Source organism: Ornithorhynchus anatinus, chromosome X1, assembly GCF_004115215.2.
Source record: "Ornithorhynchus anatinus isolate Pmale09 chromosome X1, mOrnAna1.pri.v4, whole genome shotgun sequence".
NCBI lineage: Eukaryota > Metazoa > Chordata > Mammalia > Monotremata > Ornithorhynchidae > Ornithorhynchus > Ornithorhynchus anatinus.
In genome coordinates, this window is record NC_041749.1 from 71,275,153 (window position 1) to 71,292,834 (window position 17,682).

General features: G+C 43.9%; 1 protein-coding gene across 2 annotated transcripts in view; it reads left to right on the forward strand.

The window, feature by feature from the left end:
- ARHGEF3 (Rho guanine nucleotide exchange factor 3) overlaps positions 1–17,682 on the forward strand; it is a 368,353-nt gene that overhangs the window by 157,471 nt on the left and 193,200 nt on the right. For both annotated transcript variants that reach the window (XM_029051829.2, XM_029051831.2), the window contains one exon: positions 9,768–9,830. In XM_029051829.2, the coding sequence (XP_028907662.1) occupies positions 9,768–9,830 (63 nt within the window). The remainder of the gene's footprint in view (positions 1–9,767; positions 9,831–17,682) is intronic.

Genomic DNA, 17,682 nt, shown 5'->3' on the forward strand with positions numbered 1-17,682 from the left:
CACAGAGAAGTAAAGTGACTTGCCCAAGGTCACACAGTACTAAGTACTTGTAAGGGACTCAATCAGCTGCTTCCTCCCTTCTTTATCCTTGCTTCCCTTCCTCTACACCCCAACTCACACACTTGCTCCCCTCATGCCAAAATACTCACTGTGTCTTCTTGTTTCTCCCACTCTTGATCTCTTGTTCACCCTCTTTCTTTTGCGTGGAACTCCTTCCCACTTCACATCTGGCAGACTACTGCTCATTCATTCATTCATTCAGTCGTGTTTCCTGAGCACTTACTGTTTGCAGACCACTGTACTAAGCACTTGGAAGAGTACAATGCAACAATGAACAGACACATTCCCTGCCTACATCTTCAACATCCCTCTGAAATCACATCTCCAGGAGGCTTTTCCTAGTTAATCTCTCATCTCCCCACCCTATCATCATCATCAATGATATTTATTGAGTACTTACTGTGTGCAGAGCACTGTACTAAAGTGTTTGGAAGAGTACAGTACAAAAGACTTGGTGGACATGTTCCCTGCCCACAACGCGTTTTCTATCTAGAGTGAGAGACAGACATTAATATGAATAAATAGTTTACGATCATAATCTACAGAGATGTATTTAAGAGCTGTGGGGTTGGGGTGGGGCAATTATCAAATGCCCAAAGGTCACCCTATATCCTCCCAACTGTCACTCCAGCACTTCCACATCACCTAAGTACCTAGGTGATCATCTTTCTTCATCTTTCCAAATTTCATTTATGTACTTACCTTGACCCTCTCTTGCTTCCTCCTACCCGTAATTTATTTTAATATCTATCTCCCTTGACTACACTTGTCACTCACTCTCTTGTACTTTCCCAGCATAGTGCTCATCACAGAGTAAACACTCAGTAAATACTATTGATTGTATATGGAATGGTTTTGAAATGATTTCCCTTTGCTGCCTGTGGTTGCAAACAGTTATATGTAGCAGCAGAAATGACAGCCTAGAAAATATCCCTAAGAAGAATCTAGTCTTTCTTTTGCATGTTTTTGTTTCTTGGTGGTGGTTTTTTTTAATTGATTCCCATCATTTTTGATGATGATGATGGTATTTGATAAGCGATCACTATGTGCCAAGTTTTGAGGTAAATACAAGGTGATCAGGTCCCACATGAGGCTCACAGTATAAGTAGGTGGGAGAACAGGTATTTAATCCCCATTTTAAAAATGAGGAAACTGAAGCACAGAAAAGTTAAGTGACTTGCCCAAGGTCACAGAAAAGGCAAGTGCCAGGGCTGGGATTAGAACCCAGGGCTTCTGACCCCAGGCCTGTGCTCTTTCCACTGAGTCATATTGCTTTTTAGAATTTCCTTCCCCTCCCCTAACTCACTGTTGTTGTTGGTTTTTCATCTTCAAAAATTATTTAGCTTTATTTCCCCTCATTAATAATTCCTAAATCCTTAGCTTCTCAACTCCATTTTTCTAGGTCCTCCCTTCAGTGACATCCTTGGGCCCAGCATACTCTGCTTTAAACCATACCAGACCCAAACAGCAATCCTAATCCCTGCTTTGGAAAACACTTTTCTAAGTGATAACATGAGTCTGTTTCCTTCAGAGAATGAAATTAACAACTCAATTCTGGGCAAGATTTGGTTTCCAGAATTAGCAGAGCAGCTTTATAACATTATCTTGCATGTTCATTACTTAAAGCATGGAAAGTTGGGGGCTCTTCTGCTTGTTTAAAATATTTAGTAAGTGCCTTCTGTGTGGGAGACACAGTCCTAGATACTAGGAGATTATAAGACATTTTCCTTAAAGGTGGTAACAATAGAACATCACAGATATTATTATTATTATGAGGTATTTGTTAAGTGCTTACTATGTGCCAGGCCCTGTACTAAGCACTGAGATGGATACAAACAAATCAGATTGGACACAGTCCCTATCCCATGGGGGGCTCAGTCTCGATTCCTATTTTACAGATGAGGTAACTGAGGTCCAGAGAAGTTAAACGACTTACCTAAGGTCACACAGCAGACAAGTGACAGAGCTGGGATTAGAACCCATGACCTTCTGACTCCCAAGCATGTGCTCTATCCACCACGCCATGCTGCTTCTCGCATGGCGAGAAGGTATATTCATAGAGATCACATAAAAATATTAGGACACGGGTGATAAAAATACATAAGCAGTAGTCATCTAGAGATTTAAATAGTTGTACCCAGAAAAGCCATTGGATGATGTGATTTGGTGTCATGAAAATCACAGAACAGTCAAGTTTGAGAGAGCTTCATGAAGGAGATTAGCCTTGAGCAGAGTCGTGAAGGGGAGGGATGTGATTTGGTGGAGAAGAATGGGGAGGGCATTTCTGTTAGGAGGGATTTCCTGCAGAGGAAAACTGCTAATATTTAAAAACCTATTCTCTCTATTCTTAGTTAGGAGACCTTTGGAGACCCTTTGTACTTATGGTGCATTGTCTTAAAAGCAGTCAGGAAATCCAGTTAATGCATAGGGATTCTTTCCTGTACCTAATCCTGCACAGGTGGAGAGATGATAATATTATCAACATTACTATAGAGTGCTCTGTTTTAGATCATTCTGAGTCTATTGACCAGGCCCCTTGCTCATTTCCTCCGTTTTTCTAGCTTTTGGGCATTTCACATTTTCCATAGTTATTTTAAGAGTTGGAAGAGAGAAATTTTTTGACCATTCTTCTTAAAGTCTGTATCTACCAATCTTATTAATCCTATTTTGTCTTCCCATGTGTTCTAGATAGGCTCAAAAATCTGTTTCAAAAATTTAAAAAGGAACAAATCTTATTGGTGGGTTTGCCTATTTAGAATTTCAGCTAAACATTTGCCTTGGAGGGATAATGAATATTTCCTCAAAAAGAACACCAGTTTCATTTTACTTTACTACTTGTGTTCCATCTTTTCTTTTTAACTTAGAGATAGTTCCATTTTTAACTATTAGCCAAATTACTTTTCTACCTGTGACCTTTGCAAAAAGTGGAGGACACATAAAATACACAAATTAGTCTTTTTGAATGCCCTGTTTTGATCACTATATTTAATCTATCTTTCAAGGGCCTATCTATTTCAGGCTAGGAGTTGAGATGGTATCCTGAGATGAAGTGGTGATACAGTCCTGAAATTGTATCATTGTATATTGAGATGAAGTGATATGAGATGAATGTTTTGACATTCTATGTCTATTTTAATTATTACCTGAAGAGTCTATATCATAATTTGGTATAAGCAAGTATGGAATAGATAGCCCATAATGTTAAAATAGAAGTTTGAAATCCGGTATCACAACAGTAAAGCAAAAACCAGGAAACAGATATGAGGATGCCTAGCTTTCAGCTAATTTTCAAAACTTAATACACTCTCCTTTCTCAAAAAGGGGAAGGAAGAAGGTTAAATAAAGATAATACTCATCCTCAAACAAAGCACTGCTGATCCTTCCAGGCCCCTGCTATATGCACACCCATTTCCTGTTGCCAAAGTTAGGCTTTTGCATTTCATTATTATTAGTACATTATCTCAGGGTAAAATGGTGGTAGGATCTCAGTCCTATACAGAAAGTAAGGGGGAAAGGAGGACTATCCTTTCCCACCATGCTGGGAATGAGAACAAGGGACTGCCTTTATTTTCTACACTTGATGTTTTCCAGACAAAGCAGGATAGTCATCTTCTTAACATATATCAGCTGACAACAGCCATTTATTGAGTCAGTCAATCAGGACTGTCTCCTCCTGTAGACTGTAAGTTCATTGTGGACAGGGAACATGTCTACCAATTCTGTTATATTGTATACTCTCATGTGCGTAATACAGTGCTCTACATACAGTAAGTGCTCAATAAGTACCACTGATTAGTACTTAGTGAGCACTTACTATGTGCAAGAGCACTGTACTGAACACTTGGGAGAGTGCAAAATAAGTAATATACATGCCCCCTACCCTAAAGGAGTTTACAGTCTAGTAGGGGAGATAGACCCTAAAATAAACTAACAGTAAGGGGAATGAGGAAGAGTGTTTTAAGATAAATTGGTCAATCTGTGGCATTTATTGAGCACTTACTGTGTGCAGAGCACTATCCTAAGTGCTTGGGAGAATACAACAGAGTTGGAAGACATGTTCCCTGCCCACAAGAAGCCTATAATCCAGAGGGGGAGACAGACATTGATATAAATTATGGATATGTATGTAAAGGCTGTGGGGCTGAGGGTGAGTGAATATCAAGGACTTAAGGGGTATGGATTTAAGTATCTTGGCATTGCAGAAAGGAGAGGGAGTAGGGGAAAGTCAATCACCGGTATTTATTGTTTACTGTGTGCAGAGGAATGTACTATGTGCTTGGGAGAGTATGATAGAACAGAGTTGGTAGACATATTCCCTGCACAGAAGGATCTTGCAGTCTAGAGGGGGAGACAGAAATTAATATAAATGGGAGCCTGGGAATCAAAGGACCTGGGTTCTAAACCCAGCTTGGCCTCTTGTCTGCTGTGTGACCTTGATTAAGTCACTTCACTTCTCTGTGCCTCAGTTCCCTCTAGTGTAAGATGGGGATTCAATACCTATTCTCCCTACTACTTAGACTGAGCCCCATGTGGGACCTGATCATCTTGTATCTACCCCAGTGCTTAGTATAGTGCTTGGCACAGAGTAAACACTTAACAAATACTGCAATTATTATAATTAAATAAATAAATACATTATGGGTATGTACATAAGTGCTGTGGGGCTAAAATGGCAATTTGGGGGCTTATTTCCCCTTCTCCCACTTCCTTCTGTGTCATCCTTGCCACTTGGATTTTTTCACCCCTCCCTCAGCCCCACAGCACTTATACATATCTGTAATTTATATTTTATAAATTTATTATTACTATCATTATTATTAATCATGTCTGTCTCTCCCTCTAGACTGTAAGCTCGTTCAGGCAGGGAATGTGTCTACCAACTCTGTTATTGTATTCTCCCAAGTGCTTAGTAGAGTGCTCTGCACACAGTAAGTGCTCGGTAAATATGAGTGATAGATTGGGGATTAGAAAGCAACTGGGGAAGGTCTCCTGGAGGTGATGCAGTTTCAATAAGGCTTTGAAGATGGGGAGAGCGGTGGTCTGTTGGCTATGAAGAAGAAGGGAGCTCTATACAAGAGGAAGGAGAGAAGCCAGACGTCGACAGAGGGTCAGATAAGAATGAGGCACAGTGGGTAGCCTGAGAGGAACAAAGAATGTAAACTGGGAAGTAGTAGAAGAGAGTGGATAAATAGGGGAGAGAGAGCTGATGGAGTGCCTTAAAGCCAATCATCAAGTGTTTTTGCTTGATGTGTAAAGGAATGGGCAACTTTTTGATGTTTTTAAGGAAAAGGGAGATATATGCAAAGACTGTATTTTAGAAGAATGATCTGGGGAGCAGAGTGAAGTAGGGATTGGAGAGGGGAGAGACAACAAGGGAGGCAGGGAGGTCAACAAGGAGGCCAGTGCACCCCTTGGATGTGTAATATAGTGCATAGGTGCCTGAGTATATATAAAAGACAGATTATAGTCCTTTCAGATCCATGGTCAATTTACACTCAAGATTGGCACAGTGGCAATTTTTTGGGTGTGCTAGGAAACAAACAGAAAAGGCCTTTCTTCTCTATCAGTCATGTTAAATTTTGGAAGCGTTCTGAAAGTATTCATGTTGGCCAACAAGCAGCAGTGGGGGTGCCAGGCTGCTCTGTGCCTGCAGACAGGTTGTGTAGCTGAATTCAGCAAGATGTGACTGAAGAATTCCAGCTATACATGCACGCACCAGTCACTGACTCACTTGAGATGTTTTTGGTTTCGTCTCTACGTTTGGCAGATAGGCATCACATTGATGCTCTTTAGAAAGTGCTTTCACCGTTTGGAAAATGGGGCTGGATTAGAGGCTATTGAAAATTAAGGATTTGTTATTTGAGTTTTATTAATCACTTGATTGGTGATGTAGTAAGGATTTGCATTTCCTTTTTTCAGACCTCTTTCACCTTACCTTGTGCTACAAGACGCCATGTTAGAAAGTGCCTTAATGAAGTTGTAACTTGGTTACAACTAATGTACTAAATGCAAATACTTGTAAGAGTAAATCTGAACATGTTTAAATTTTAACAGGGGAATCACTTCAAGGCAAGCCTTAGGAATAGTTTGGGCTTTCCCATACATTCATTCATTCATTCAATTGTAATTATTGAACGCTTACTGTATGCAGAGCATGTACTAAGCACTTGGAAAGTACAATTTGGCAACAGAGACTATCCCTACCCTACAATGGGCTCACAGTCTTGAAGAGGGGACAGACAACAAAACAAAGCAAAACAAGTAGACAGGCATCAATAGCAGAAATATAAATAAATAGAATTATAGATATATACATCTCAAAGAACATCAGGTGATTCTTTAAAAAGGGATTGCTATTTTCTTACCCCAGTCGAAATATGCCTGTCTTAGACTATGAGCCCAATGTAGGACAGGGACGGTGTCCAACCTGCTTAGCTTATATCTACCCTAGCGCTTAGTATTGTGCCTGGCACATAGTAAGGGCTTAATAAATACTACTATTACCATCATCTCACCGTCATTAAGACTTATGCTCAAATTTTTTCTCATTGGTTGTGTTGGTTTGTGCCGAGCAATCCACATTCTCTCGCCTAGCCCCCTGAAGCCAACATCATGCCTTGCAAGGTGGTGGTTAGGGTATGGTTGCCATGTATCTCTGTCCACCCTCTCAGCAGTGGACCCCTCTGTGCCCTCATCCAGTTTTACACTGTTGTTGAGGCATATCCTCTGTACCTATTATTGGAGTCTTCATTGGGAAACCAGATGTTGTTTGTAGCCAAGGCACAGACTATCTCTGTGTGTCGTCTCAGCAACAGACCCTGCTGAGACCACAGTTAGCTGGGAAATACTTCTTTCATGTATCATCAGTCTGCATTTTCTCCTTTTTAACTAAAAATTAATTTTAAAAGTTTACGGTACCAATAGCACACATGAACACACACCCTTATTGCCCTGCTGTTAGTTCAGTCAGGCCATCATATTTATTGAGCACTTACTGTGTGCAGAGCTTGGTACTAAGCACTTGGGAGATAGAATATAATCACACACAGTAAGTGCTCAATAAGTCCGAATGAATGAATATCGGGTGAGAAGTAGTATGGCTTACTGTATAGAGCAGGGGCCTGGGAGTCAGAAGGACCTGGCTTCTAATCCTGGCGGCTCTTCCACTTGTCTGCTGTGACAGCTTGGGTAAGTCACTTAACTTCTCTGTGCCTCAGTTCCTTCTTCTGGATCTGGGGATTAAGACTGTGAGCCCAAATGGGACAGGGACTGTGTCCAACCCAATTACTTTGTAATTACCCCAGTGCTTAGTATAGTGTCTGGCACATAGTAAGCGCTTAACAAATACCATAATTATTATTACTGACAGATACATTCCCCACTCACAAAGAGCTTACAGTCTAGAAGGGGAGACAGACATTAATATAAATAAATAAAACTACAAGTCCAAATTCAAGTCCAGTTGAAAGAGGATTGTTCTGGAAATCAGAAAAACCTGGGTTCTTGTCCTGGTTCTGCCTACTGGGGCGCTGCCATCAGTAGAGGAGGTCTTTAATGGAAGAACCATCTCTGGGATCAACAGGCCCAGTGGGAATCCTGAAAAATAAGAGGCTAATGTGGGGGGCAAATACCTGAGAGGCTATTACCTTCCAGGTGATAGTGCCATCGACACAACATTGGCACTTTGCTGTGGTCACTTTGGCCATAAAGCATCCTTCAACTTAAAAAAAGAGAAACCCCAAAACCTTCATGTGCAGTGTCATATAGTGATTGGAGTACAGGCCTGGGAGTCAGAAGGTTATGAGTTCTAATCCCGATTCTGCTAATTGTTTTGTAACCTCGGGTAAGTCACTTCACTTCTCTGGGCCTCAGTTACCTCAACTGTAAAATGGGGATTGAGACCGTGAGCCCCATGTGGGTCAAGGACTGTGTCCAACTTGATTAATTCATATCTACCCCAGTGCTTACAACAGTGCTTGGCACATAGTAAGTGCTTAACAAGTACCATAATAGTAATAATAATTCTCTCCTGCCTGCTTACTCACTCTTTTCATTCCGTGTGCCAGTGGGAACATGACTGTCATGGGAAAAAAGTGTGTGGGAGGCCCTGTGCAAACCACTGGTCTTGGAAGTACTTTTCCCATTGCTCTCAATGAGAGACTTTGTTAGAGATTCCTCTAGACTATAAACACCTTGTGGGTTGGGAACAGGTCTACTGACTGTTGTATTGTACTCTTCCAAGTGCTTAGAACAGTGCTCTGCTCACAGTATACACTCAGGAAATACCATTGATCGATTGATTATTATGTGCAACTTTCTCTCTATGTGCATATATGTGTTGTTTGGAATAAATGAGGCTGAATGAGAGTTTTTATCTGTGTGAGCATGTGATTGATTAGATAAGTGTATGATGGACAATCCCACCCACATGATGTGCACGTAAAGACTATCCGTGAAGGCGTATGGCATTATTTCCACATGGTGCCATTTTTTGTTTTACCCCTTGGGTATCACAATAGTCTCAAAGTTAGCACTGCATTCTAAGAGAGTCATCCCATTTTTAATTGTTGTAAGCTAGGCTGAGCAGTCTTAGGCTACTGTTTCCCAGCTGTGAACTGCTAGGCCACATTGTTAGAAATTTTGGTTAATGATACCTTTAAAATGTTTTTTTCTGTCCACCCTATTCATGGTTTCTCCATTTCAACTCAATACAGAGCAGCTGTTAGGGTATCCGGTGTCTCCGTACACATCTTTCCCTGGGAAGTTATAATGCAGCAGGCATTTCTTTGATGCTAGTGGACCAAACACATTCCAGGATTTCATTGCCGTGATCCTGTCTTGCTGTTGGATCAGTCAGTCTTATTTATTGAGTGCTTATTGTGTGCAGAGCACTGTACTAAATGCTTGGGAGAGTACAATATAGCAATAAATGTTAGGTATGGTGTATAGGTGACATTTAAGGGATTACGCTAGAAACTGGGATCCTTAGAAGGTCTGAATCGCAGTCATGTAGGCCTTGTAGACCTTCAGTTTGATCTGAATCTTGATGGCATGTTGGAGCAGTGTCAGTTTTCAAAACAACGTATGGATTGTAGAAGTTTGTGCTTGGTTTGATTTTTTTTTTTAACCTCGATGTTGCTTCTGAGGGATTCTTATAGGAGGTGGTTTTCTATATTAATGTCTGTCTCCCCCTATATCCTGTAAGCTCATTGTGGGCGGGGAATGTATCTGTTTATTGTTGTATTGTCCCAAGCGCTTAGAGTGCTCTGCATACAATGTGCACACACAGCACTTACTATGTGCTCAATAAATACGATTGAATGAATGAATGAAAGATCTAAAATGAAAAATTTTGGACATGCCATAAAAATATATATATTTTTTTTAGAGGGGATGATCCTAGTGGAAGCTAATTATTAAGTGATTAAACAAGTTTTCTTTCCAATTTGAAATCTTCTCTGTGAAGTTGAGTAAATTTATATTGAATTATAAATTCCTATAAATGAATAGAAGTTTAAAACATTTGTGTTGAAAAAAATTGCAGCTATGTAAATGAGCGATGCCAACAAATTTTTCCAGAGCTAATAATTTCATGTAACTTAAATGTTCTCAGAAGCATCACCTGGATAAGGGATTTGTGGGCTGTTGCAAACAGTTGTAGTTTAATCCTTGCTCTCATCTGTTTTTTTTAATTGATTATTTTATAGCGGAAACGGAAGCAGAGTACTCAAGATGAAGATGCCATTAGTCTCTGTAGCCTTGATGCAAGCGTAAGTACTGCCTTTTGATATTTCTTTCCATGAAAATTAGGTATAGAGCAGATGATTTATTTAGCCCCTTATTCTTGGTTGTGATTGGAGTGTGAAAAGATAATCCAGAAAAGCCTATTTTATGTTATGATAGAAAATTGCTTGACCAATATATACTTTCAAGAACTGCTTCTCAAATAATACCCAGAAAGGGGTTGCGAGGAAACTTTGAAGGCTTGGCAAAAATCATAGTCCTAGAATGACAAAATTTGATTGTTGGTGACAGTGGCTGTAAGAATTTGGTCAACTGGCATCTGCCTCCACCATTGCACGTCCTCCCTTTCAACCTTTAAGATAGCAAAGGAGAGGTCAGTGATGAGCACCATACAGCTGTTTGGTTATGGCTTGTGCCAGATAAATCGTGCACTTTGATTTTATGGTTGGTGTATATGGGAATGATGGGAGACTTTGGGGCTGCGAAAGCCCATGGGAAGGAGAAAGGGTGGAAAAAAAACTTGAGAACCATCGCTGTAGAGTTATTTATCGGTTCAGAATTTTCTCCCAAGATAACCTTCCAGAGTGAGCTTACACTAAGCAGCCAGTGAGAGGAAATCTGATCCAAAGCAACAAATCAGCAATTATTAAAGAGCTGGGATTTGCAGAGAATGTTGATTCTATCTGGGTAGTTTGAATAAGGTGATTATGGAGGCAAAAGCCTTCTAATCTGTTTTAAGCCACCTCTCTTGAATGCTAAATATGTGTAATCAATCAATGGCATTTATTGAGCGCTTACTGTGTGTGGCGTATAATAGAGTTGGTAGACATGATCCCTCCTTCCCTCAAGGAGCTTAGAATCTAGACAGCTTACTGTGCTCACTGCAAAAGTGTGAAAACGTAAATGATGCTTTCTGCAGCTGGCCCTTTCTGCTTATCTGCTGGTGTGGTGGAAAAACCTAATTTAACAAAATTGAGTCATAGTTGAGTCAGAAATAACAGTTTCCTTTTGAGACTACTTTGGGATTTGCTCAAGGTTCAAGAAGGGTGAGAACACAGTCATCAAAAACATGTCTAAAGGGACCATTTGATTACTTAATGGGCAAAGATGTTTATTTGGCTCTGTTGTATATTCAATCAACAGAATATGAAGGATGGGAGAGGTAAGAAATACATTCATTTATTTTAGAGATCCCTGTATTGCCCCAGCACCCACTGTACAGTGAGTCTGAGCTCACTTTCAACTAACTTAAGCCCCTCAGTTGCTTACTTAGCAGAGTTTTTTGGCCAGCCGATAGATTTATTGAGTTGGAACCACCCACAACTCCCCAAGGCCTTCTCTTTTGACTGCTTGGGTCTTAGGAGAGATTTTAAAGTCGATCAAACTGTCTGAGCATGATACAAAATGTGAGTGCCTCAGTATTTATTGTAGATGAAAAAATATTGGTGTTTTCTCATCAGGCCTCAAGGACGGACAGGTTTTTCATGCTTGTGGTTTTCGATAGTGTGCTCGGAAACTCTTAATGTGGAATATATTTTCCCCTCAACTGCGATACAGTGTTTGATATTCATGCTCTGGATCAGCATGTTTCTGGCAGCCTTTATTGAAGTTCAGAAAAAAAAAGTGTACTTTTCTGGGAGTGAGACAGACACAAAAAAGGGAGGGGAAATGAGAGGGCAGGCGGAAAAGGATGGGAAAAGAGTGGTATGGTCTCAATGGAGAGGTCGAATCCCAGACACAGAGAAGAGGAGGAGTCACATTTGGAAACAAGGAGAGAGAGAGACAGAGGTAGCTAGCACGTACACTTAAAAATATGCACATCAGGACGTGCACATTTGTACCCTGAAATGTGCACACCCACAAAGTCATTGCAAGCTTCCGCCTGCCCTCGTATTCATTGATTGATTGATTCTAGGGTGGGATTTAGTGGCACCCTGCCAGGCCTTTTTCCCCCTTGGCATGTCAGTAACCTAGAGGTTCTGCAGTTAATTTTAGTTTGCTGTGATTTTCCTTTGAACACCAGCAGCTCCCTCTTTCGAACAAATAGATTCACTCTGTCTGGACAGTTTAGACCTATTCAGTTAGAGCCGGGCAGTGACCCAGGATAAAAGTAAAGCAATACCCTTTTTGTGTGTGTACGTGTGCATCCATCTACCTCTCTGTGCGTACATCTGTTTGGGTGTGTACCTGTTTGTATATGTTTGGGTAAATACAGGATAATAATAATAATAATGTTTACTTGTTTTGATGTATTTCTCCCCCTTCTAGACTGTGAGCCCATTGTTGGGTAGAGATTGTCTCTATTTGTTGCTGAATTGTACTTTCCAAGCGTTTAGTACAGTGCTCTGCACACAGAAAGCACTCAATAAATACGATTGATTGAATGAATGAATGAATAATTGTGGTATTTGTTAAGCGCTTAAGAGGCAGGCAGTGTACTAAGCGCTGGGGTAGATACAAGTTAATCAGGTTGGACACAGTCCCTGTCCCACATGGGGCTCACAGTCTTAATTCCCATTTTACAGATGAGGAACCTGAAGTACAGAGAAGTTAAGTGACTTGTCTACGGTCACATAGCAGACGAATGGCGGAGCTGGGATTAAAACCCAGGTCCTCTGACTCCCAGGCCCGAGCTCTTTCCACTAGGCCATGCTGCCTCTCTAGTACTTCAAATGAAGGGGCCAACTCCATGGGAACAACGGAGGGCATCACTATTGTAGAGCTGGTACCAAGGAGACAGAATCAATAGAGTTGCCCTAGTAGCTTTTTGGGCACTTATACTTTGGAGCCAGAAAGGGACCAGAAGTAGGGAACAGATGATGGCATCACTCTCTGCCCCCTGCCAGCAGGAGGAGAAAGGGAAGGAGTATGGTGCTGATGTCACTTTTCGGATCTTCACCGAGGGACTGCTTCAGGTGGCTCCTTTCACCTTCTGCCATGAGACCCCATGAGAAGGGGCGTATACCCAGTTTGTTCCCATCTGGTCCATGAAGGTAGCCTGGAGGATCCACTGGGGAAAGGGTTGGGGCTCACAGTCAGGAGTTGTGGTGATTCAGGGGCCACACCGCCACCACGGCCCTCTGGCCAGGACCCACAGCAGTAGCAGAGGAGCTAGTCTGCCTATGTGACAGCGGGCATGGATTTGGCCAAGGCAACTAACTGAAAAAGCAAAAGCAGCACTTCAGTGGCCCTTTGGGGCACCTGCCCCATCCCCGGCAGATCCCCCCGGGTGGACCAGGTGGGCATAGAGTGGGAGGGCAGGTGCCTCCTCCCCAGGGAGTGGGGATGAGGGAAATGACCCGGGCCTGTCTCTGGAACTGGTGAGGACCCAAAAAGAATTGGTGGAGGAAAAGGAGGATGAGGAAGGAGGAGGATGGGATTCATTCATTCATTCAATAGTATTTATGTAACGTGGCCTAGTGTAAAGAGCAAGGGCTTGGGAGTTGGAGGACCTGGGTTCTAATCCTGGCTCTGCCATGTGCCTGCTGTGTGACCTTGGGCAAGTCACTTAATTTCTCTGTGCTTCAGGTTCCTCATCTGCCCAGTGGGAATTCAATACTTGCTCTCCCTCCTCCTTAGACTGTGAGTGCCACATGGGACTTCATCATCATTATTATCATCATTGGTATTCACTGAGTATCTATCATGTGCAGAGCACTGTACTAAGCACTTGGGAAAGTACAATGCAACAGTAGACAATAGACATGTTCCCTGACCATACGAGCTTACTTATCCTCTACCCCAGCGCTTAGTACAATGCTTGTCACATAATAAGCATTTAACAAATACTGTAATTATTATTACTCTGATGATGGGGAATTGTATTGATCAGTGCCTTTTTCTTTCTCATCTTCCCCTCCCTGCCTGCTCTGTGACCTCAAGCAAGTGACTTAATTTTTCTCTGCCACAGTTTCCTCATCTGTAAAGTGGGGGTTCAGTACCAGTTCTCCCTCCTACTTAGGACTGTGGGCCCCATGTGGGCAGGGACTGTGTCCAACCTGATTATCTTGTGTCTCCCCAGCACTTAGTACAGTACATGGCTTATGGTAAATGCTTAACAAATGCCACCATTATTATAACCTGTCCCCTTCTCTTTCTCTCCCAATCTCTTCCTATTTCCCCCATTCTCTTTCCTCCAACTTCAGTCAGCAGTGAGGTCTAATGGAAAGACCACAGCCTGGGAGTCAGAGGACCTGGGATCTAATCCCAGCTCTGTCAATTGCTTGCTGTATGACCTTGGGCAAATCACTTAACTTTTCTGTGCCTCAGTTTCCTCAGCTGTCATATGGGGATTAAAAGTCTGTTTTTCCTCCTGCTTAGATTGTGAGCCCTTGCGGGACAGGGACAGTGTCCAACTAATTAACATATATGTACCTCAGTGTGTACAACAGCGCTTGACACATAGTAAGCGCTTAGCCAATACCATAAAAAATCAATAGATCAATAGTATTTATTGAGCAATTACTGCATGCAGAGCATTATGCTATGAGATTGGAAGAGTACATTGCAATAGGGTTGGTAGACATGTTCCCTGCCTGCAAGGAATTTACAGTCCAGAGGGGAAGACAGACACTAAGTCCTCACCTTGCCTCCCTGTCCTCTCTTCCCACTCTCGACGAGCGGGTCTCCGCTCTCAACTCCACCCTCTCTACTCATCTCGACTCTCTCGCCCCCCTTTCCCTCCGCCGCTCTCGCTCCACTAACCCACAGCCCTGGATCACCTCCTCCGTCCGCCTCCTACGCTCCTATGCTCGAGCTGCTGAGCGCTGCTGGCGAAAGTCCAAGCACCAAGCCGACCTCACACACTTCAAATTTATCCTTTCCTGCCTTAACTCTGCCCTCTCCTCTGCCAGGCAAAGCTTCTTCTCCTCCCTCATCGACACCCATGCCCGTCACCCCCGCCGATTGTTCTGGACCTTTAACTCTCTCCTTAGGCCCCCTGTTCCTCCCCCTCCCCCATCTCTCACCCCCAATGATCTGGCCACCTATTTCCTCACGAAAATCAACACGATCAGGTCTGAGCTCCCCAAAGTCACCCCTCCGCCTCTCCCCTCTCCCCCAACAACCCCCTCCCCTACTTTCCCATCCTTCCCTGCAGTATCCTCAGAGGAGATCTCCTCCCTCCTTGCAAGTGCCACCCCCTCCACCTGCGCCTCGGACCCCATTCCCTCTCACCTTCTTAAAACCATCGCCCCTGCCCTCCTCCCTTCCTTAACTTCTATTTTTAACCACTCAATCTCCAAGGGCTCCTTCCCCTCTGCCTTCAAACATGCCCACGTCTCCCCCATCCTAAAAAAACCCGCTCTTGACCCCACTTCCCCCTCCAGTTATCGTCCTATCTCCCTACTACCCTTCCTTTCCAAAATCTTAGAACGAGTCGTCTACAATCGATGCCTAGAATTCCTTAACTCCCATTCTCTCCTAGACCCCCTCCAATCTGGCTTCCGTCCCCTCCACTCTACCGAGACTGCTCTCTCTAAGGTCACCCATGACCTCCTTCTTGCCAAATCCAATGGCTCCTACTCCATTCTGATCCTCCTTGACCTCTCTGCTGCCTTTGACACTGTCGACCATCCCCTCCTCCTCCATACCTTATCTCACCTTGGCTTCACGGACTCTGTCCTGTCCTGGTTCTCCTCTTACCTCTCTGGCCGATCATTCTCGGTCTCCTACGCTGGAGCCTCCTCCCCCTCCCATCCTTTAACTGTTGGAGTTCCTCAAGGGTCAGTTCTTGGCCCTCTTCTGTTCTCCATTTACACTCACTCCCTCGGTGAACTCATCCGCTCTCACGGCTTTGACTACCATCTCTACGCAGATGACACGCAGATCTACATCTCCGCCCCTGTCCTCTCCCCCTCCCTTCAGGCTCGCATCTCCTCCTGCCTCCGGGACGTCTCCACCTGGATGTCGGTCCGCCACCTAAAACTCAACATGAGCAAGACTGAGCTCCTCATCTTCATTCCCAAACCCGGTCCGCTCCCAGACTTCTCTATCACCGTGGATGGCACGACCATCCTTCCCGTCCCGCAGGCCCGCAATCTTGGTGTCATCCTTGACTCGTCCCTCTCGTTCACCCCACACATCCTATCTGTTACCAAGACCTGCCGGTTTCACCTCTACAATATCGCCAAGATCCGCCCTTTCCTCTCCACCCAAACGGCTACCTTACTATTACGGGCTCTCGTTATATCCCGGCTAGACTACTGTGTCAGCCTTCTCTCTGACCTCCCTTCCTCCTCTCTCGCCCCGCTCCGGTCTATTCTTCACTCCGCTGCCCGGCTCATCTTCCTGCAGAAACGATCTGGGCATGTCACTCCCCTTCTTAAACAACTCCAGTGGTTGCCTATCGACCTCCGCTCCAAACAAAAACTCCTCACTCTAGGCTTCAAGGCTCTCCATCACCTTGCCCCTTCCTACCTCTCCTCCCTTCTCTCTTTCTACCGCCCACCCCGCACGCTCCGCTCCTCTGCCGCCCACCTCCTCGCCGTCCCTCGGTCTCGCCTATCCCGCCGTCGACCCCTGGGTCACGTCCTCCCGCGGTCCTGGAACCTGGACCTCCTGGTCCTCCTGGTCCTCCTCACCTCCGCCAAACTGATTCTCTTTCCCTCTTCAAAACCTTACTTAAAAATCACCTCCTCCAAGAGGCGTTCCCAGACTGAGCTCCTCTTCCCCCTCTACTCCCTCTGCCATCCCCCCTTTACCTCTCCGCAGCTAAAGCCTCATTTTCCCCTTTTCCCTCTGCTCCTCCACCTCTCCCTTCCCATCCCCACAGCACTGTACTCGTCCGCTCAACTGTATATATTTTCGTTACCCTATTTATTTTGTTAATGAATTGTACATCGCCTTGATTCTATTTAGTTGCCATTGTTTTTACGAGATGTTCTTCCCCTTGACGCTGTTTAGTGCCATTGTTCTTGTCTGTCCGTCTCCCCCGATTAGACTGTAAGCCCGTCAAACGGCAGGGACTGTCTCTATCTGTTGCCGACTTGTTCATCCCAAGCGCTTAGTACAGTGCTCTGCACATAGTAAGCGCTCAATAAATACTATTGAATGAATGAATGAATGAAAAGTACATAAGTGCTTTGGGGCTGAGGGTGGGGTGATTATCAAGTGCTCAAAGGGTACAGATCCAAGGTCATCGGTGATGCAGAAGGGAGAGAGAATAGGGGAAATGAAGGCTTAGTTGGGGAAGGCCTCTTAAAGGAGTCATGATTTTAGTGATAATAATTGTGGTACTTGTTAAGCGCTTACTCTGTGCTGTTCTAAACATTGGGGTAGATACAATAATAATAATAATCGTGTTTGTTAAGCACTTACTATGTGCCAGGCACTGTACTAAGCACTGGGGTGAATACAAGCAAATCCAGTTGGACACAGTCCCTGTCCCACATGAGGCTCACAGTCTCAATCCCCATTTTGCAGATGAGGTAACTGAGGCACAGAGAAGTTAAATGACTTGCCCGAGGTCACACAGGAAACACGTGGAAGAGCCGGGATTAGAACTCAGGTCCTTCTGACTCCCAGGCCCATATACTGTCCATTAAGCCATGCTGTTTCTCTAGCATGGTTTTGAAGATGTGGAGGGTGATGGTCTGCTAGCTCTGAAGGGGAAGGGAGTTGCAGGCCAGAGAAAGGATGTGGGTCAGGGATCAGCAGTGAGATAGATGAGATCACGATCCAGTGACTAGGTTAGTGTCAGAGGAACGAAGTTTGTAGACTGGATTGTAGTGAAGCAGTGTGGCTTAGTGGAAAGAGCAGGGGCTTGGGAGTCAGAGGACATGGGTTCTAATCCCGGCACGCTGTGTGACCTTGTCTGCTGTGTGACCTTGGGCAAGTCACTTTACTTCTCTATGCCTCAGTTACCTCATCTGTAAAATG